Source organism: Bufo gargarizans, chromosome 2, assembly GCF_014858855.1.
Source record: "Bufo gargarizans isolate SCDJY-AF-19 chromosome 2, ASM1485885v1, whole genome shotgun sequence".
Taxonomy (NCBI): Eukaryota; Metazoa; Chordata; class Amphibia; order Anura; family Bufonidae; genus Bufo; species Bufo gargarizans.
In genome coordinates, this window is record NC_058081.1 from 306,803,908 (window position 1) to 306,826,817 (window position 22,910).

General features: G+C 42.8%; 1 protein-coding gene across 1 annotated transcript in view; it reads right to left on the reverse strand.

Annotated features, from left to right (window-relative positions):
- The window catches only part of MYRFL (myelin regulatory factor like), a 158,525-nt gene that overhangs the window by 132,139 nt on the left and 3,476 nt on the right, over nt 1–22,910 (reverse strand). The window contains exons 2-4 of the mRNA XM_044277209.1: nt 18,679–18,769; nt 10,598–10,656; nt 1,252–1,489 (exon numbers count right to left, since the gene is read on the reverse strand). Coding sequence (XP_044133144.1) covers nt 1,252–1,489; nt 10,598–10,656; nt 18,679–18,769 — 388 coding nt within the window. The remainder of the gene's footprint in view (nt 1–1,251; nt 1,490–10,597; nt 10,657–18,678; nt 18,770–22,910) is intronic.

Genomic DNA, 22,910 nt, shown 5'->3' on the forward strand with positions numbered 1-22,910 from the left:
GTTCAGAGCGGATCCGTTCTGAACAGATCCGCTCATATAATGCAGACGGTGGCTCCGTTCAGAACGGATCCGTCTGCATTATATTGTATACAATTTTCTAAGTGTGAAAGTAGCCTGAGCGGATCCGTCCAGACTTTTACATTGAAAGTCAATGGTGGACGGATCCGTTTGAAGATTAAGCCATAGTGTGTCATCTTCAAACGGATCCGTCCCCATTGACTTACATTGTAAGTCTGGACGGATCCGCACGCTTCCGCATGGCCAGGCGGACACCCGAACGCTGCAAGCAGCGTTCAGGTGTCCGCCTGCTGAGCGGAGGCTGAACGCCGCCAGACTGATGCATTCTGAGCGGAACCGCATCCATTCAGACTGCATCAGGGCTGGACGGAAGCGTTCGGGTCCGCTTGTGAGCCCCTTCAAACGGAGCTCACAAGCGGACAGCCGAATGCTAGTGTGAAAGTAGCCTAAACTACGAATTAACCTGGGCAGCTGCCTTCCTAGAATTAACTATGAATCAAACTAGACAACTACCATGACAGAATTAACTATGAATCAACCTGGAAAACTACCATCACAGAATTAACTATGAATCAAACTAGACAACTACCATGACAGAATTAACCATGAATCACCCTGAAAAACTACCATCACAGAATTAACTATGAATAAACCTGGACAGCTACCATCACAGAATTACCTGCAAATCAACCTGGGCAGCTGCCTTCCCAGAATTAACTATGAATCAAACTAAACAACTACCATGACAGAATTAACTATGAATCATACTGGACAACTACCATCACAGAAATAACTATGAATCAAACTAGAAGACTACAATCACAGAATTAGGTATGATTCAACCTTGACAGCTGCATTCCCAGAATTAACTATGAATCAAACTAGACAACTACCATCATAGAATTAACTATAAATCATCCTGGATAACTACTATCACATAATTAACTATGAATCAGCCTGGCAACTACAATCACAGAATTAACTACGAATCTTCCTGGACAACTACCATCACATAATTAACTATGAATCAACCTGGACAACTACCATCAAAGAGTTAACTATGAATCAACCTGGACAACTACCATCAAAGAATTAACTAGGAATCAAAGTAGACAACTACCATCACAGAAATGACTATGAATTAACCCAGGCAACTACCAATACAGAATTAACTACGTTATAGATTTTGAGCATGTATGGATCATCTAGTGCAATCACATATTTTAATGCAACCTGTTGCTTGGAGAGACCCTCTGTTGAATACATGGATAATTGTATTCCATGAAAGATGGAGGTGGAGAGCCATTCCAAGATGTGCCTTGGTTGTTCACTTTCATGGAGTTGTCCTGTGAAGTGGGAAGGGAATGGATTCCAGGGTTTGGTAATTGTTCCATGTATCTGCAGGATACTGAAGAATGTGTTGAAAGTGAGGGTTGCAACCCATTCGGCCAGCAAGTAGGGTGGATTCGACCTGAAACGGAAAGACATACTGTAAATGTGTGGGCTTTAGAAGCCATGTTTACATATAAGGGCTGTTTCACACAAGCGTGTGCAGGAATCACCCTCCGTGTGTGAGTGTGATTCTCCTTTTTTTGTACACTGCTCGTCTTGCAGGAGTGCACAGCATTATACTGATTTATAATGTTGTGTGTCTCTGCATGGCCTTACATCTACTTAATTACACTGACATAAAGCTGTCAGGAAAATCTGCCACAAAATCTACCAAATGTCAAGGCACCCATAGACATTGAGAGAAATGGCAGCATGCTAAACTGAACTTCCACTTCGCTGTACAACCACAGATGTCCCAATGATTGGGCACCTATTAATTATACAGTTATCACTTAGATAGACTGTCATCACCTGATAGATGATAGGACTTTTCTGGGAAACCTCTTTAAAGGTCCCCCTACACACACATTTGCACTGGCATTTTTATTTATTTTTTGCCATATTTTTTTCTGCCCCAGATTTACTTTTGTGTCTACACATAACAGCTGTCTAAAAAATTGCACAAATTGACACAATTTGGTCCAACTAGGGTTCCTATGCTATTTTCCACCTTGCTTGGAAAGGGGTAGGGACAATTTGAAAGGTGTGGAGCTTTACAGGGAAAGAGGCATGACCTTAGATTGACCAGTTTGCCATAGTTCTGGCTATCTCGACGTAAGCCAACCACCAGTTGCACCACATGTATCATCCAGCCTGAGTCATTGTGATACATCTGGTGCAGGTCTAGACAGCCTGTCCATGCTTAGGCCATCTTTACAATTAGTAGATCTGGGCTGCTGTGTCTTATTTATCACTAGTGTTTTCCTATAGAGTGTTTCCCTTATAGAGAGAGTGCTGTGAAAACAACTGGAAAAACACCAAGAGCTACAGCATGCTATGCTTTTTAAATGAAGCCAGAAAGACAAAAACAAAACCTAATGACGAAAAAAAGAATGCTTGTGTGTCCTGCATTTCATATTTCCCATAGACCATCAGCTAACATCTGGAGCTAGTGATTTTACTGCAAAAACACCCCAAAAAACTGTGCAAAAACCCCCAGAAAAAACCTGTGTGTGAAAGCACCGTAAAGGCTCCTTCACACATCAATTTGGTTTTGCTTTTAATTAAAAAAATGCCATACAGGGGGCGGAGCTTGCCAATGGCGGAGTGAGCAGGACGAGTTTCGGGCTGCTGAACATCTCCGGCATACTTACTCTCTACAGGGCATACTCAGCTGCTATTCATCAGCAATGGTTCGCAGGAGAGGTCCCCTTCCAACACCTGTGCCCACAGATCGGGACTCGAGAGGTATTTCCCTCTTTTTCGGCTCTTCCAGCCAGCATGCTGGGCCTGCTGAGGGCCACGTGTCTACCAATATGGCAGATGCAGCGTGAGGAGCAGCCTCACCTGCACACACACATTGCCTGAGATCTCCAAGATGTGGACTCTCTGCACTCTGGGACGCTAAGATCACGTGTCTTCAGGCTCCTACGCAGCGGCAGCGAGCCCCAGCTAAGCAGCTCCCTCCTCTCCTCCCCCCCCTTTCCAGATATGCAGCGGCATCCTATGGTACCTCGCCCCAGCAAGGAGGCTCACCCACCATGACACTTAGGTCACTGAGGCCACCAGGCACAGATTATCAAAATGGCGACTGGGACTGGAAAACACACCCACAAAATCTGAGCTAGATGCTCTATTCAAAAGATTCATCGTGGATCTGCAAAAACTGATCAGTTACAATAATACAACCGCATGCATCCGTCATGAATGGATCCGTTTGTAATATCTGTAACATAGCCAAGACGGATCTGTCATGAACTCCATTTAAAGTCAATGGGAGATGGATCCATTTTCTATTGTACCAGATTGTGTCAGAGAAAACTGATCCGTCCCCATTGACTTACATTGTGTGTCAGGACGGATCCGTTTGGCTCAGTTTCGTCAAGCGTACAGCAAAACACAGCAGGCAGCATTTTGGTGTCCGCCTCCAGAGCGGAATGGAGACTGATAGAAGGCAAACTGATGCATTCTGAGTGGATCCTTTTCTATTCAGAATGCATTAGGGCAAAACTGATCCGTTTTGGACCGTCTGTGAGAGCCCATGATGGATCTCACAAACAGAAAGCCAAAATGCGAGTGTAAAAGTAGCGAAGAAGAGGGGAGCACTCAGATTCTTTGTTTTGGTCATGAGACAAATAATACCTCATAGCTGGAGATCAACTAAGAATCATCTCAGATTAACATGGGTAACCGCACTTGATGTTCTTGTTCGCATAGAGGAGCTCAGAGCAGAAGATCATGACCTAGTATCTTCCTTTACACAGGCTTAGGCAACTTGGTTTCAGTTCCGAAAGTCTTATTTTTTCTTGGACTGGCTGATCAATGGCGTTGTTCCTTCACAGGTCATCTAGATGGTCAGTATCTTTAATAAGGTATATACCCTTACCCATCCTAACCTCGTGTATCTGTCCGGTCTCCCTTGTAAGTCCGTAAGTATGTCTATACCCCCCCCCCCCCTTTTTTTTTTCTGTTTTCACTTAACTTGCATTATTGTCTCTATATGACATACCTTTTGTACAACAAATAATATGGCTTTACTCTTATGTTTCTACTCAGGTTTCATTACTGTTTCCACTATACATGCTCTTGGTATATCATCGTATTAAGCAGTTACAAATGCCTATGATACTGCATTATGCCAAGCTTTGCCGATTGAGACACAATGTTTTCATGCTTCTATCACTCTGTCAAATGTATATCGAAACTTGTTTAATAAAAAAGAGATTGAACCATTAAAAAAAGCCATAATTATTTTTTTATTGAGTTGAGGCTTTTTTCGCCATTTGTTTCTTAGGGTGGCTGCACACGGTGAAGGTGTTTGTGCTGAAAATCTGCAAAAAATCTGCACCAAAATGCACATAAATCTGCAGTATTTATCGCATTTTTGGTGTGGATTTGATGCTGTTTCCTGCAGATATCACTCTTGCATTGAAAAGGGTAAAATCTGCTAAAAAAAAATAATAATTTACGTGCTGCAGATTTCAAAATCCGGACAGCAGGTCAATTTCCGCCCCTTTGAAAAAAAAAAGGTCTTTGTCTAATCTCATACACTTTGGTGGCATTGTAATATGCTGCATTTTTTCTGCATGGAATCCAAGCTGAAAAAAAGCACACAATCTGCATCGTGTGTAGGCGCCCTTATAGAGAAGGGGATGGAAAAATGCAGTGCTTTAAAAAAAACACCATATCACATATATATATACAGACGTGGACAAAATTGTTGGTACCCTTTGGTCAATGAAAGAAAAAGTCACAATGGTCACAGAAATAACTTTAATCTGACAAAAGTAATAATAAATTAAAATTCTATAAATGTTAACCAATGAAAGTCAGACATTGTTTTTCAACCATGCTTCAACAGAATTATGTAAAAAAATAAACTCATGAAACAGGCATGGACAAAAATGATGGTACCCCTAGAAAACACAGAACATAATGTGACCAAAGGGACATGTTAATTCAAGGTGTGTCCACTAATTAGCATCACAGGTGTCTACAACCTTGTAATCAGCCATTGGGCCTATATATATGGCTCCAGGTAATCACTGTGTTGTTTGGTGATATGGTGTGTACCACACTCGACATGGACCAGAGGAAGCAAAGGAAAGAGCTGTCTCAAGAGATCAGAAAGAAAATTATAGACAAGCATGTTAAAGGTAAAGGCTATAAGACCATCTCCAAGCAACTAGATGTTCCTGTGAGTACAGTTGCACATATTATTCATAAGTTTAAGATCCATGGGACTGTAGCCAACCTCCCTGGACGTGGCCGCAGGAGGAAAATTGATGACAAATCTAAGAGACGGATAATCCGAATGGTAACAAAAGAGCCTAGAAAGACTTCTAAAGAGATTCAAGGTGAACTTCATGCTCAAGGAACATCAGTGTCAGATCGCACCATCCGTCGTTGTTTGAGCCAAAGTGGACTACATGGGAGACGACCAAGGAGGACACCATTGTTGAAAACGAATCATAAAAAAGCAAGACTGGAATATGCCAAACTACATGTTGACAAGCCACAAAGCTTCTGGGAGAATGTCCTGTGGACAGATGAGACAAAAATCGAAGTTTTTGCCAAGGCACATCAGCTGTATGTTCACAGACGAAAAAATGAAGCATATCAAGAAAAGAACACTGTCCCTACTGTGAAACATGGAGGAGGCTCTGTTATGTTCTGGGGCTGCTTTGCTGCGTCTGGCACAGGGTGTCTTGAATCTGTGCAGGGTACAATGAAATCTCAAGACTATCAAGGAATTCTAGAGAGAAATGTACTAGCCAGTGTCAGAAAGCTTGGTCTCAGTCGCAGGTCATGGGTCTTGCAACAGGACAATGACCCAAAACACACCGCTAAAAACACCCAAGAATGGCTAAGAGGAAAAAATTGGACTATTCTAAAGTGGCCTTCTATGAGCCCTGACCTCAATCCTATTGAGCATCTTTGGAAGGAGCTGAAACATGCAGTCTGGAAAAGGCACCCTTCAAACCGGACACAACTGGAGCAGTTTGCTCATGAGGAGTGGGCCAAAATACCTGCTGAGAGGTGCAGATGTCTCATTGACAGTTACAGGAAGCGTTTGATTGCAGTGATTGCCTCAAAAGGTTGCGCAACAAAATATTAAGTTAGGGGTACCATCATTTTTGTCCATGCCTGTTTCATGAGTTTATTTTTTTACATAATTCTGTTGAAGCATGGTTGAAAAACAATGTCTGACTTTCATTGGTTAACATTTATAGAATTTTAATTTATTATTACTTTTGTCAGATTAAAGTTATTTCTGTGACCATTGTGACTTTTTCTTTCATTGACCAAAGGGTACCAACAATTTTGTCCACGTCTGTATATGCAGAGATGCTTTTTTTAATAACACGAGTAAACTGCATTCTCTTCCATTTTTTTCCTATAAAGGAAATCACCTGAAAACAACATTATTGCTTTAACATCCTGTTAAAAAAATCTTCATCAAGACAAAAAAAGGCACCCAAAATAGAAAGAAATGCAACCAACAAAAATGCATGTTTCATAATTCCCACAGACATTCAGTTATCATCTGGAATTGGTGTTTTCCCTTCAAAAAAGCAGCACGTGTAAATCCAGCCTTAAAGAGTTTTTACAAACTCTGTGACGGAGACCCTAAATCAGTGGTTCTCAACCTTTCTAAAGTCGTGACCCCTTAATACAGTTCCTCATGTTGTGGTGACCCCCAACCATTACATTGTTTTCCTTGCTACGTCATAACTAATTTTGCTACTGTTATGAATTGTAATGTAAATATCTTTTTGACCCACCAAAAACACGCACAGACACCAATACACCAAATGTTAATTCAAATACACAAGTATTCATTCATAACCACAGAACTTTAGCATAAATACTAAATATTTGTAAACCAAATAAATAACTTTAAAATAAATAATAAACAACAAATACACCCTAAAAAATAAATCAGCGGTGCGCACAGTACCCCTCAAATGAATAACTCAGTGGTGCTCACTGTACCCCCCCCCCCCCCCCAAAAAAAAAAAAGTAAATAAATCAGTGGTGCTCAGGGTACTCCTCAAATAAATAAATCAGTGGTGCTTCAAGTCCCCCCCAAATAAATAAATCAGAAGTGCTCAGGGTCCCCCAAATAAATAAATCAGCGGTGCTTCAGGTCTCCCTCAAATAAATAAATCAGCTGTACTCAGGGTACCCCCAAATAAATAAATCAGTGGTGCATCAGGTCTGCTTAAATAAATAAATCAGAAGTGCTCAGGGTCCCCCAAATAAATAAATCAGCGGTGCTTCATGTCCCCCCAAATAAATTAAGCCTTGCTCAGCCAAATAATTAAAATAAAATTAGCCAGGCTCAATTAAATCATTGGTGGCAGTGGTGCTCAGCGGCGGTGTCATTAACGAAAAAACTCGGACCTCAGCAGACAGGTGGCCCGACTTACCCGTCCAGACGTCAGGCTCCTTCAAGCACAGGCAGTGATAGGACATCACTTCTGTGCGCGAGGATAAGGGGCCGCTGCCATTGTGCGGGCGACCCACAATAGGAAGCCTCAGACGACCCCTCGGAAAGGGCCGAACGACCCCCAAAGGGGTCGCGACCTCTAGGTTGAGAACCGCTGCCCTAAATGGAGCCACCAACGCAGATGTGAACGTAGCTCTCCTGACGTGCCTTGTAATAACAATTCTGGATTGACTACTTCTTTGTAACCAGCAGTAAAGTCCATACATAAAAAGGCTGTAGAAATGGATTACACAGAGTCATGTTGTGAGCTGAATCCTGGTCCTGGCTATTGATTAACAAGTGAATTAGTTTGTATAACGCAGCCCTGTCTAAAGGATTGTGTGAGATTAGCAATGAACTGGAGTTCTGCAGCTTTCTAATATACTCTCTGTTTCTACTGCTTATCAAAACCTCCAATTACTATCAGTGAACAGAAACACTCTTAATAATTTACATTCAAAGACTGAAAACATATCCTACTTTACTAGCGCTCACATAAGGAGTATTAACAGATTATCTGACAGATTGGCCAATTACACACACAGATCTTTTGTCATACACACCAACTATTGATCTCATTGGACAGATATTGGTCAGATAATCTGTTGGTGTAATGCAAGCCTAGACTGGCCAATTGTCAGCCCCCTTCCCTCAGTGCTTTGTAGCCATGGGCAGAGGAGCACATAGCCTTTCTGCTGCCTGAGGCCTACATTGAAACAGCAACCCCTTCCCTCCAGCCAAAGGTGCAACTTGACCTGCATGCACTTTCTATAATACTGGTGTCTTCCTCTACAGCACAAGGGTCTTTGGGCCCCTCAAGCTCCTGGGCCCGGTAGCGACTGCTACCTCTGCACCCTCTAAAGTTACGCCCCGGGTGCCACTGATTACCTGATAAATTAACAAACCCTCATTGGCCAATCAGAAACTTTGAGCATGTTTAAAAAACGTTGTTTGCCGGTGGCAGATTGTTCCGTGTAATCACGATCTGCTGCCGGCAAACAACTAGACAGCATGGGGACAAGAGATGGCATAACTATCACTCCTCCCCATGCATGCATAATAGCAGCGGTCTCCTCCGCTAGTGAGCAGGCGATTGCCGGGAAGAAACGCTTTCTTCCTGATAACCGCCTACAGAATCAGGCTGTGTAATACACCCTTTAGGTCCTATGCACACGACCATGTCCGTTTTGCGGTCCGCAAATTGTGGATTTGCAAAACATGGATGCCGGCCGTGTGCATTCCTCATTTTGCATAACAGAAACCAACAATACAGCAGGACAAGAATAGGACATGTTGTGGAAATGTTATTATTCGGACATTTTATCTTAGGATGTGTGTGTGTGTGTTTTATAGATTGTCATCATGTCTCAAAGTGGTAATGGTAGATTATTGTATACGTGTTCAAGGATGGGGTGTGTGCATTGTCTACCCAGCCACATTGACTGCCCCTCCCTGTCCTTTGATATGTCATCACTTCCTGTATCCTTGTCTTGGGCCAGCCCCTTGTACACCTTTTGTTTAGTCAATAAAAAGACGGACTGGGCAAGGAGGAGGGGGGAGATGCTCAGGAGAATTCAATCAAGATGGTAGTATTGGGGTGGTTCTCGGGCTGATGGAAGATGGACTTACCTTTTTCCTTACACAAACCTTGATGCGAGCTGATTGCAACTATTAATATTTTACCACAACAGACATGTTCTATTTTTTTTTATTGTAGATGCTGACAGCAGATGAGTGCTGTCCATATCTTTTGCGGCCCCACTGAAGTGAATGGGTCCGCATTCGAACCGCAAAACATGCGGCTTGGATGCAGACCCAAACCACGGTCGTGTGCATGAGGCCTTAGTCTAAAACTAGAAACATCTGCCAAAAACAGACAAACGTTCAGTTTTTAACTGATTGATTTTTTTCACTGATGCCTTTGTGACAAACAGACATTAAAAACAGTCCCCTTCAATTTTTGGGGGGCTGTCGGTCGGTAAAAACACACAAGATAGAGCATGTTCTATTTTTAACATCTGTTATTCACTGGCCATAAAAAAAACTGCCACGTGAATAACCCCATAGACTACAATTTTTCTTAAAACTGACTGTGACAGCTGTTAAAAAAAAACGTCCATCACACGTCTGTTTTTCACTGTCATGTGAATGTAGCCTAAAGGCCCCTTTACACTACAGAGTATGGGGAGGAACGATCGCTAATGCCATCCTTCATCCCCATAAAGAATCATTGTTCACCCGCAGAAGAGTACTGTTTAGATGGCATGGTCTGCTGCCGGCAAACGATACTTTAGTTGACCGCACAAACCATCTTATTACTCTATGACAGGTATGGCCAACCTGCGGCTCTCCAGCTGTTGTAAAACTACAACTCCCACCATGCCCTGCTGTAGGCTGATAGCTATAGGCAGTCTGGGCATGCTGGGAGTTGCAGTTTTGCAACACCTGGAGAGCCTTAGGTTGGCCATCCCTGCTCTTAGGATCAGCACTAGGTCTGGATGGAATTCTCTGAATGCTACCAAGAACATTCACATTCACTGACAGCAAGCAGAGCTATCCAGAATGGTGAGGAATTGAATCACACAGAGTGCGTTTCTTAACTTGTTAACTTAAAAAGTATTCCAGACTGACATTTATGACATATCTGCAGGACCCCAGTATGAGCAGATCAGGTGTCTCCAGCGACCTCTAAGAGAAGGAGGTGCCAGGAAGAGTTGGTTGGCGAGCTCATGACTACAGTCGCTGCGCTGCAGTAACAAGCTACTTCCACTATACTGTTGATATTGCCAGATCAACACCCAAAGAGCTGATTGCAGGGATGCCGGACCCCCGCTGATTAGCTAATGATAGGCCAATATTCAATAAACGCTGGAAAACCACTTTAAGCATCATGCCTACAACCTGAAACACCACCGCCATATATTTCTACCAGTGTACAATTCACGCATTATTCTAAGTACATGTAGTACATAATTTGTGGCCTTGGCCATGTTCTTTAGTACAGAACTTCAACAATACAGTAGTAATAAACCTTACCATTCATCTGTGGGGGTGAACATGGCTCTGATCCAGAATCAGGTGGAGAGTCCGGTAATCTGGTTTACAAGTAGAGAACAGGGTTTATAATATAAATAATCGGTTAATTGGATCATATAGCTGCAACTGCAGAAAACCTGGTGATTAATAAATGTACACTATAAGAGAATATTACAGAGAATGGCAATGCCAGAGAATGTTCTATGATGGAAGGGCATATCACCGCTGCTCTTTATTACAATGCTGTACATACTATACATAAATTATAAAATGTAATAGTTGAGCCAAACTCACATATTCCGTGAAAAAAATACCTGCAAAATAAATTTTTCTAAAAGTACTGATGACGTTCTCTCTACTTACTGATTAGAAATGTGTGGGCTTTACATCACATAACTGACATTAGTTCCAAAGTACTCAGTATTAAAGGAGTTTTCTGGGAATTTAATACTGATGGGCCTATCCACAGGATAGATGATCAATATCTCATCAGTGTCGGTCTAAGGCCTGTATTACACCAACAGATTATCTGACCAATATCTGTCCAATCAGACCAATAGTTGGTGTCTACTACAAAAGATCTGTTTGTGTAAATGGCCATCTGACCAATGATCGGTCCGAAATACAGCCCTAAAGATCAGATGTGTGACAATGCCACTGAGCTCCTCCACACACTGTATAGTGGTTGTGCATGGTACTGCAGCCCAAATCCAGTTACTAGAATGGGACTGAGCTGCAAATAGGCCATGTGACCGATGAATGGGACATCACAGGTCAAGGAAGTGGGTAGAACTGGCCCCTTCAAACAGCTGATCGGACCCCAACCGATGACCTATCTTGAGGAAAGGCCATCATCGATATTGAACTCCTGGAAAACCTGTCAACAATAAATAAATGGTTGTAAGTACAGTCAAAACTAATAACGTAACAGTGCACACACTGCTTTTTTTTTCTCCAATATAATTTTCTTATAATTTATATCAACAGTGATGGAGAGGTCTCTTTAAATGGAACCATCAAACTGAAAAATAGGAATTCTTAGTTTGAAATGCCCTGTTTTTCTCTTGTATATCACTTTATTTTTGTAATGTAATGACTGCAATATGCTCAGTGCCTTGTTCACACAGTGCAGATTTTGTGCAGTTTTAGCATGCAACACCATGCATCCTAAACAAGAAATTATAAAAGAAAGACATCCTTTTATCTTTTTGGATCAAATCCTAGTTTTAGCTTTAAAAAAATTTGAACATCAAGCTTGAGGAAGGCTATTTTGAATTGCAGAAATGTTGCATTATATTTTTCAGTGAACGATAAATTAAATGATTTAAATTTCTTCAACTCTGAGGGTGCTAAGATCTCCTAGGAAACTTTCTTTGGTAGCAAATCTTGTAGCTGTTTCTAAATTAGCTGCCCCTTCCTTATCTCACATTAAACTGTATGGATTCAAAGGAAAGTATTGATTTTTCCAGTTCACATCATGTTACTAAGGCTACTTTCACACTAGCGCTTGATCGGATCCGTTCTGAACGGATCCGATCATATTAATGCAGACGGAGGCTCCGTTCAGTATGGATCCGTCTGCATTAATAACTTAGAAAAATTTCTAAGTGCGCAAGATGCCTGAGCGGATCCGTTCAGACTTTCAATGTAAAGTCAATGGGGGACGGATCCGCTTGAAGATTGAGCCATATGGTGTCATCTTCAAGCGGATCCGTTCCCATTGACTTACATTGTAAGTCTGAACGGATCCGCTCGCCTCCGCACGGCCAGGCGGACAGCTGAACGCTGCAAGCAGCGTTCAGCTGTCCGCCTGGCCGTGCGGAGGCGAGCGGAGCGGAGGCTGAACGCCGCCAGACTGATGCAGTCTGAGCGGATCCGCTCCATTCAGACTGCATCAGGGCTGGACGGAGGCGTTCGGGTCCGCTCATGAGCTCCTTCAAACGGAGCTCACGAGCGGACCGACGAACGCTAGTGTGAAAGTAGCCTAAGCCATGTCCATCTGTTGGGCAAATCTTCATAGACAATAAAAATAGACATAGAATAAAAAATGGAACTCAAAGCAAGTCCCGCTTGCAATTGAGGACCCTCTGAAAAATAAAATTGACGAGACTCAGAGCAAAATGTCTTCAAATGTATTACCTCTTTTCCTCTCACCGCAAACCTTCTCAGCGTGCCTCCTCGCGATGAGTCTAAGGGCTCATGCACACGACCATTGCTGTTTGCGGCCGGCAAATTGTGGATCCACATAATACGGATATCAGCCGTAACTTATTTTTTGGGGAACAGACATGCGGACATATGCCCACGGAATGCATGCAGAGTGGTTTCCTTCTTTTAGTGTGTACCCATGGAAGTAAATGGTTCTGCATACGGGCCGCAAAAAAAACATGAAATGGACACGGACAAAAACATACATTCGTGTTCATGAGCCATAAAACACTACTCTGTTGTCAGCTGTATCACAACCAGCTTATTATTTCAATGAAGCTTGTCCTTTTCAGAGAGTGTACGTGGATCCCACCCAGGGTGTTTATTCCTTTGCCTCCTGATTGTTCATTCAGCTATTTCCTGAAACACTACAAGTGTGAACGTAGGTCTGAATATTCTGTGCATCTGAAGAGGACAAGCTACCTTTAAATGAGAAAGTAAACCTGATTATGATACAGCCGATATCAGAGAGGTTATTTATTGTATGGCATAGGCACTAAAAATAGCAACACATAAAAATGCATAAGTGAATCCATAGGAATAAACACATGCATAAACTCAACACTTAGTAAAATAAGGTGTGTAGGAAAGCGCAAGGGTCTGTTATCGACAGAAGATATGTGTCACCGAGGTTCCTGGCCTCGGTGAGGTAAGAGCTGGTAATTTTAAGTGTCAGCAGCAGCTAGTGCTGACTGACACTATTGGTTATTTAGTGTGGCTGTAAAGCCGATCCGGGCCGGCTCTTACTGGGAGCAGCCAAAGTGCAGGGTGGGTGGCTGTTGCCCACGTTCCAGGCCGGGTTTTGGTTAGGGATATAAAACTCAGCCAGCAGTCTTAGCTGGGTGTGGATTATCCTCCATTTCACAGTGGATCTGAGGAGTCTCTGTGGTTTGAGATCTGCATGATGTGTGCCGTACTAAAGAACCGCATTTCTGGGAAGCAGGCCCTAAAGCTTGTTGGGGACTGCTACTGCCAAAACAGCTGACAAGGTGAATGCTTTTTGTTCTGTGGACTTGCCAAGGTGCGAATGAACACCAAGACGACGAACTGTCATTTTTGTTTATGTGTGAATAAACACTGCACTGTTTAAGTCAAAGACTTTGTTTTTGCCTCTGTACTGCGTCCGCTAATCTGCCTACCAGAGCCAATCCCTACAGGTGACAATGATGAAGCAGAGTGAATATGTAGGTGTGGCAGGGTGGAACAAAGCAGGCTTTGTCTGTTCATAGACACTGAGGAAGGGGTGTATACCCTGAAACGCGGCTGGGTCTGCTGAGACAGTGAGCCGTTCCCTAATAACCAGGATTTATCGACAGAAGAAGGTTACAGTCCTGTGGATTTTCGCATATGGACTATTGCCATTGTCTCGAACTAGAGGCAGAATCGTGACAAGGATCCGATACTTTACAGCTGCCAAGCCGAGGAGTCACGTGAGACGTCACGTTTGAGACTCCATACCACGTGGGACGCCGTGTAGGGTAAGATCGGCAGAATCTTCGATTTGTAACATCGAGCTGGTGACGATACATGGTAACAGATCTCCCTCACGATTATTAATATATCGGATTATCCGAATAAGCCAGAGGACTGAATCTGGACAGAGTGTGGTGTGATACTGCCTCACATAGTAAGATATTTCATGCGAATCATTTGGAGCCCTTCATTTGGCTGGAGATAGGAACCATCACTCCAAGTGCATAAAGTATCTCCTGCGACTATTTACAAAGAGAATCGCTCATAGGAACACTGTGGGAATTGCTATATATTCGCGAATATGATTGTTTCATATACCTATGAATACTCGCGATTATTTGGCGATTATTTGAGGTCCTTATTTTTATGTATATTTTATGGATGTTTTTACTGTCTTATGTATTGGCTCCCTATAGTGAATATGTAATAAATATGTATTATTGACTTAGCCACTATACACTTGCTGCTCTCTTTTCCCAAACGTGGAGTGCCCCTCATTGTCTATTGCTTCTTCCATTGTTCGTGCGGTCTGGGTGGACCGAGAGGTGTGCACCCTGATCCATTCGGTTGATAGGTAGAGTCGCTGTCTTGTATTTTCTTCCATTCTGTTCATAGACAAACATCCAATTTGTCTATGTCTCAGGAAATCTTCAGGGTTGCCATCATGGGACCTTGTCGGACATTCTTCTATGATATGTTTTATAGTCTGGTTATTTCCGCAATCACAGAGTGGGGAAGGTTGTTTGCCCCATTTGTGTAGGAGGTATGCGCACCTTCCATGCTCGGTTCTGATCCTGTTTAGCGTAAACCAGGTTTTGCGTGGCAGGGCGAAACCCGGTGGAGTTTGGGTAATGCATGGCATAGGCATGTTGTTGTGATGCATGTTATGTACTTGGATCCATGCATTGGTGAGGTTGTACCCTTACTCCATGATCATTTTTGCTCCTTTGGTAGGTGATTCACGGGATCGGAGTCTGCCATAATTGGCATCTTCTATGTCCATGTGTATCGGCAGGTTTCTGTTGTCCATTATCTTTTTATATTCTCACTTTAGAGAATTTTTTCTCCCCAAGTGTGGTGGAGGGATATGGCTTAATGTTGGCAGCCAGTATGTGGAGGTTGATTTGACAGTCCCTGATATCATGCGCATAGTGTTTTTCAGTTGGGTTTCAATTTTTTGTATATATGGGCTGTTAAGCCATACTGGGGCGCAGTATTCAGCAGCAGAGAATACAAGACCCAGAGCCGAGGAGCGCAGAGTGGAGGCCGATGCTCCCCAGGTTGTTCCACGAATCTTCTGGATGATATTGTTTCTTGTTTTAACTTCTCAGCTGTTTTTGTTAGGTGTTCCTTGTAAGACAGGGTTCTATTTAGGGTTACGCCTAGGTATTTGGGTGTTTGGTTGTACTTTAGAGAGGTGTTTTCAAATTGTATTTTAAGTTCTCTATTAGATAATTATTAAGGTGGAAACAGGTTACTTTCGTTTTAGTAGCGTTTGGTTGGAGTCTCCATTTTTTTAAATATTCTCCCAGCACTTTTAGGCTGTTGGGATTTCTATTCCATTGATGTGCTTCTTGTTGCCAATACCCAGTCATCGGTGTATCCAAAATTCCTCGATCTAGTTTGAGGTATATCCGCGATGCACAGGCCAAAGAGTAGTGGTGCAAGCAATGACCCTTGTGGTAGTCTGTTCTTTAGCTTTATTTTGGAGCTGGTGTTTGTTTCTATGATTACTTGAAATGTGCGATCATTGAGCATGTTGTCTATTAGGCAGGATAGTGATTTGCAAGGGATTACACAGAGAAATTTAATTATAATCATCCCCTTTCTCCATACTGTATTATAGGCTGTGGACAGGTCTATAAATGCAGCAGAGGTCGATATACATAGTGAGTGATAGGATGGTCTGCGCAGCTTCTTTTGGGTCGAAATCCGGCTTGTTCGATGGGTATTGCTTTGAGTATTTCCAGACTGCTTTGATTATAGATAAGTCTTTCGAGTAACTTGTACATAGCAGATAGCAGGGAGATCAGCCTGTAACTTTTAGGATTATCTGATGGTTTGCCAGGTTTTAATATGGCTATTATCTTTGATTGTTGGGGTGCAATGCTAGTTTGCCTCCATATGGTGTACCCTGGGTAACTCTAAATGAACTAGTGAACATAGGCGGTCAGACAATCCAAGGATCTCCTGATACCAAATTGACACACACCTTATACCTCTTACTACAAAGTAACATGTCCCAGAACAGAAAAAATGGACCTTCTCAGGACGAACAGACCAGAAAGCTCGGACCATCAGTCCAAATCTGTCACCTGAACATAGAAAGCTTAAGCTATCCAAAAAGCCAATACCTATCAAAGCTCTTAAACATCGAATATCGATCTGATTGCCATACAGGAAACACATTGCTACACAGAGATGCAACTACAAAAAAGAGGAAGAATATCGGGTTATGATCTACTAGAAGCAACATACCATCGAGTGTACAGTGCAGCAACATATGTCAGACACAATATTAAAAACGCACTTCTTGTATCTAGTACTACAAATGAAGATATCCATAGTGTGGTTACAAAGATAGGAAATATGACAGTAACGAATATCTACAAACCACCAGTAACATCCTGGCCACCCCAAGTTATCCAAACTCATCCCCACCCTGCCATATATGTGGGAGATTTTAACAGCCATCACGAACAATGAAAGTACAGAGACTGTGATGCAAATGGAGAAGCGCTCGTGAAATGGGCAGAAGACAAACAACTCACCCTCATGTTTGACGCCAAAGAGTACAACCCCGATCTGTGCTTCGCCTCATCTGACCAAAGAGGACAACCCCTGGCAATTTCCAGAAATGTTCCCCTCAATTTTCCACACAGCCCAGTCATAATTGAGGTGGGAATCCAAATCCCCCTAATCAGCTGTATTCCTCGACAAAGATGGGGGGGGGGGGGGAAATGGCATTAATTCGCTACAGAACTGGACAAATGGCTAGGATGGATACCCCCCCCAAAAGCGGGAATTACAACAGATTCGTTGGCGCTGTCAAGTGCACTGCAAGAAAGTGCATACCCAGAGGATACCGCAAATAATACATCCCGGGGTGGTCCCAAGAAAGCGAACAATTGTATCAAAACTACCTCAAAACTGAAAACCATGATACAGCATACGAGCTTCTACACAGCCTCAATAACGCGAGACTGCAACCAAAATGGACTGCAACCGTAGAATCGCTAAATTTCCAGACATCAAGCAGAAAATCATGGTGGCTGCTTAGAAAACTAGAAAGCGGAATGTGCATACAAAGAGATTAGACTGCTGTAAGCCTGAACTCGGTTGCCTTACACATAGTCGCGACCTCCAAAGCACCAATAGACAAGGCTCATACAATAAAAACAAAGCGCGACCTGAAATCGATAAAGGCGGAAGCCACAGAAACTGCACACGCACTTCCCTTTACAAGTGAAGACATCAGAGAGGTGTTTTAGGCTCCTCGGTAGCAGACGCGCTGAGGAGGTTTGCGGTGACAGAAAAAAAAACATAATAAACACAGATAACACATTTGAAGTTATTTGAGCCCCATTAATTTTATGTAATAAATGCTCTGTGCTGTTCACACAGAGGTCCTGTCCAAAAATGACTGCTGATGGAGGGTCATGCGACCAGACACATCACTCAGCCTCCTCCATTCAAACACACTTCACCTGCCATCTGTACTTTCACTGTTGGGAGTTTAGTGATGTGTCTGGTCACATGACCTTCCATCAGCGGCCATTTTATGAACAGAACCTCTACATGGACAGCACAACGACTTGGCCAACAAGAAGGCAAAAACAGAAACAGAATATACAAAAGGCTGTATTAAGAGGAGCCATATAGTCATCTTACAAACACATTGGTCAACAGTGGCCAGAAAGTGACCAACCCCAACCAGCCTCCTTGTCAAACAGGTGATCAATGGGGGCGTTGGACCCCCGCCAATCAGATATTGATGACCTATTGTGAGCATAGGTCATTAATATAAAACCCCTGTACAACCCCTTTAATGTGTATGGCCACCTTTAGAGAACAGATCTACCAAAAGTGATTTGCAGGGATTCTACATTAATGTTGTCATAATACTAAATCTAAATGCAATAAAAATTTTTTTTTCCCAACATGAAATATCATAACAGCAAACGTTTCAAAAATGCATACAGAAACATGGATACATATACTGTACTACATGGATGTCAAACTCATGGCCCTCCAGATGTTGCAAAACTACAACTCCCATCATTCACTGATAGCTGTAGTATGCCCAGGCATGATGGGAGTTGTAGTTTTGCAACAGCTGGAGGGCCACGAGTTTGACATCCCTGCTGTACTAGAAACTAAAGCAAGCGATATTCACTTACAGTGCCCCAAATGCATAGTCACTACTAAGATACTCCTCCAGCATGCTCGTGTCCACCATAGGATTATCCAAGGCTCTGTGTACATCCTGGCCTAAGAGATTATACAAAAAGTCATGTCAGGCAATAGTAACTGTGGTTATAAGAAAATAAGAGTAAAGCCACTGGTAATTTTACGTGCTTCAGAAAAAATAAGCATGTGATAATTTAACACCTCTTTCCTCTCTGCTCTTGAAATCAGCAAGCTTTACTATTTGTATTAATAATAGGCACTAGAATACTCAACTTGCTTTAATTTATGAAAGGACAAAACTGTAATAATTGAAGAATATCACAAAAAATTGACGAATTCAGAATTGGATTTGCATTGATTTTCTTTGAGCCAAAGAAAAACTCTTTCCCCGGTAAAGTGAGTGAAACCACCAGATTTCCACAAAAGTATGAAGATCATCAAAAATGTTTTTCATCACACACACCACTCAACAATAAAACTGCAACACCATGAAGGACAAGCTATAAGGTTATGCAAATCGAGGAAGTAGCAGGTGTCGCTAAAATATGCAGATTGCACCTAGGTCCAATATGTGGAACGTGGGAGGGGCATAAAAGCCAGATTGAAACCCTTTTCGTCATATAAAACCTCAGAAATCAGATCAATAATTGTGTGATAGCTCCTGTTTGTTGATGTGCCAGTTATCACTACTTGCCAAGAACTAAAGGTCAGAAACCTTGAACTGAGAGACCTTGGTTAAAAAAAAATAAAAAATAAAAATAAAAAAACAACAACACAAGAATTAAATAAATAAATTTGGAATTGGTGTAATTGTACAAACCTGAAAAATGAAGGCAGTGTGTCATGTTTACCAGAAAAAACAATGAGCAAGTAAAAAAGTAATGGCTCTTCAAAGACATCTCCCTTCATCAGAGATTGACAACCGGCTGTTGCCAAATGACTGCAAGACTTTCAGCCTTCTCACCATTTATTGAATGCCCTGCCGCCGCACTATATGGCTGAATGAAAAAATCTTCAGTTGCATCATGCACAACACGTCTGCTAGGCCCACCCCTCACGCCTCCACCCCGGCCTCCATAAAGGAGCGATAGCAGAGAGTGGCACTCTGCTATGCTACTGGCTGCCTGCTACTGTACCTTAATGCAGCACGTCTCCTCCTCCTCAGGACTGCCACAAATTAAGAAAGGTATTTGAATGTACTGGGGGTTGGGAGGAGGATGGTCAGCTTTGGGAGATGGGTTAATGAGCATGTGACCAGATTTGGGGTGGGGGAGGAAGGTGAGCATGTGACCATAATTGGGGTGGGAAGAGGAAAGTGAGCTTGGGGAGATAAGGTAACAAGCATGTGACCAGATGTGGGGTAGGGGGGAGGATGGTAAGCTTGGGAGGATGGCGGAAGGAGCCCTGTGACCAGATTGCGGTTGGGGTAGGAAGGTGAGCTTGAGTAGATGGGGTAACGAGCATGTGACCAGATTTGGGTTGGAGGAAGGATGGTGATCTTGGGAGGATAGCGGTACGAGCACTGTGACCAGTTCAAAGGGGGGGGGGGGGGGGAGATGATGAGCCTGAAGTTGGTTATGAAGGGATGGTTTTTGACTACTTTGGGGAAAATAGTGGTGAGCATGAAAATGATTGCTGGGGAGGATAAAGAACAAGCTCTCTAACTACTTTGGGGGGTGCGGTGGGGATGGTGAGTCAGAATATGATTAGTCTGTGTGTGGGATCGTGAGATCTAGGTGTGATTGGTGCCCCTTATACTTGTCACCCTCAGAATAAGAAGAATCAGAGCTACACCAATGTATGTCAGACAGTGGTGCATGTTTGGTCGGGGGGCCCATATACTGGTCCCATAGTCAGATTCTGAGGAGCAGTGACAAGCTTTACTATTTGTATATTTGCCAGGAGGCAATTTTTCTAAAAGGTTGGAAACCTCTTTAAGGAAGCCTTCACACGTGGCAGATTTTGTGGGAGAAAATTCTGCAACTGAAAATCAGTTCCTTCACAAAATCTGCTGCGTGTGAAGGTACCCTAAGGGGTGCAGGTCAGGCAGTGTTTCGGGAAATAGCTAGTAAATACCTGGTTTATGTCACATATTTCCTGTATGGCTCAGCACACTGAGCGCTTCAGCTTTGATTTTATTTTTATTTTTTTCATTGTCACTCTGTACAAAAAAGCTTGCTGACCCCTGCCCTACATCATGGTGTAGGCGTTAAAAAGTCCCAAATGCATTTTTTTTTTTAATGCCCAGCTTGGCTGTTTTTAAAAGGGGAGCATGAGGAGAGCAATGGCAGAAAGTGTGGTAAATAATGACTGAAATATATGCCAGCTGCGAGTTGGCGTAGATTTCACACTGGCTTGACTTTCTATTCTCTCTGCAACTGCCGCTCCCTCTGCACTTTGATTGACAGGACAATGCAGTGAAATCATCATCATGCCTGCCCATGTCAATGAAAGTGCAGAGGGCACAGCAGTTGCAGAGAGAGCAGAGCCTCTAGGTGTGACGGCAATGCCCCCGTTTGCATATAGTAAAACATCATTTTTACCAGCAATGAGGGCCAATATGAACATGGGACCAAAACACAAATGCCTTCAGCTGCTAAGTGCACATGTAACAGATCAGCCAGTGTCATAGGTACAAATCTGCTGACAGATGCCTTTTAATTTATGAGGAGGCCTGCGCTGGAGCAGCATGCAAAAGCTGCATCAAAAGAGCATAGTGTGAACAAGAGCATTTCTGAATAAAGTCACTTGAACACAATAAGGTGTTTAGCGACAATCTTAAAAAAACACTGCTTGCAGAATTTGGATTTATGAGAAGCCGAAGTCACAATGAGCCGCACAAGGTGCTGTGTAGAAAGTAGCCTTGCTATTGATAAATCGATGAAGAGAGTAATGCTGGATTTACACCGCACAATTGTCAGGCAGATTATCAGGAATGAAGATTAGTACGAACACTTGTTTCGATAATCTGCCATGTAAAGGTGTCGCAGATAACCTGACGAATGAGCAAAACACTAATTAGTCGGCTGAGTTCATCGTTCATGCAACACATTAAGGCTAGGTCTACACGACAACAATAAGTCGCGCGGCAGATAGGGCACAACTACACTTCAACAAATGTCGCGCGACTGGATTTTTTGCGACTGTCGCGTCTCAGTCGCAGCATATCGCATGTTGCAGTGCGATACCATAGACTACCATTATAAAAATTGTCGCGCGACAAATGTTGTCGTGTAGACCTAGCCTAAATCAACAGCTATCTGCTGCCCAGAAACAATGAATCTGTATGTGGACGAGGGATAGCAGTATCCATCGCTCATCTCCATACAGTGGAGATGATTGCTGCATGTAAATGAAGCTCTTCACCAAAAAAAAGTGAGAAGGCTATTATCAGGAAAGAATGGTCCCTTCCCTATAATTGACTTCTCCGCCAGGCAGTATAAATGCAACATAAGTTTATAGACTTAACTAGTCAGAAACAAATAGTGACTGATCTCTGTCTTCACTAACTCAATTGTCCTGTATAGCTCAGTGGTATCCACTGTACAATGGATTTAGCAGAGGTTTGTGACTTTTGTTATGAACAGAAGCCACTACCCAAGTGCATGAGCAGAGCGCAAACATAGGGGTCATTACAAAGGGCAATGATTGGGAATGACCTTGGGATCTACAGTACAGACCAAAAGTTTGGACACACCTTCTCATTCAAAGAGTTTTCTTTATTTTCATGACTATGAAAATTGTAGATTCACACTGAAGGCATCAAAACTATGAATTAACACATGTGGAATTATATACATAACAAAAAAGTGTGAAACAACTGAAAATATGTCATATTCTAGGTTCTTCAAAGTAGCCACCTTTTGCTTTGATTACTGCTTTGCACACTCTTGGCATTCTCTTGATGAGCTTCAAGAGGTAGTCACCTGAAATGGTCTTCCAACAGTCTTGAAGAAGTTACCAGAGATGCTTAGAACTTGTTGGCCCTTTTGCCTTCACTCTGCGGTCCAGCTCACCCCAAACCATCTCAATTGGGTTCAGGTTCGGTGACTGTGGAGGCCAGGTCATCTGGCGCAGCACCCCATCACTCTCCTTCATGGTCAAATAGCCCTTACACAGCCTGGAGGTGTGTTTGGGGTCATTGTCCTGTTGAAAAATATATGATGGTCCAACTAAACGCAAACCGGATGGAATAGCATGCCGCTGCAAGATGCTGTGGTAG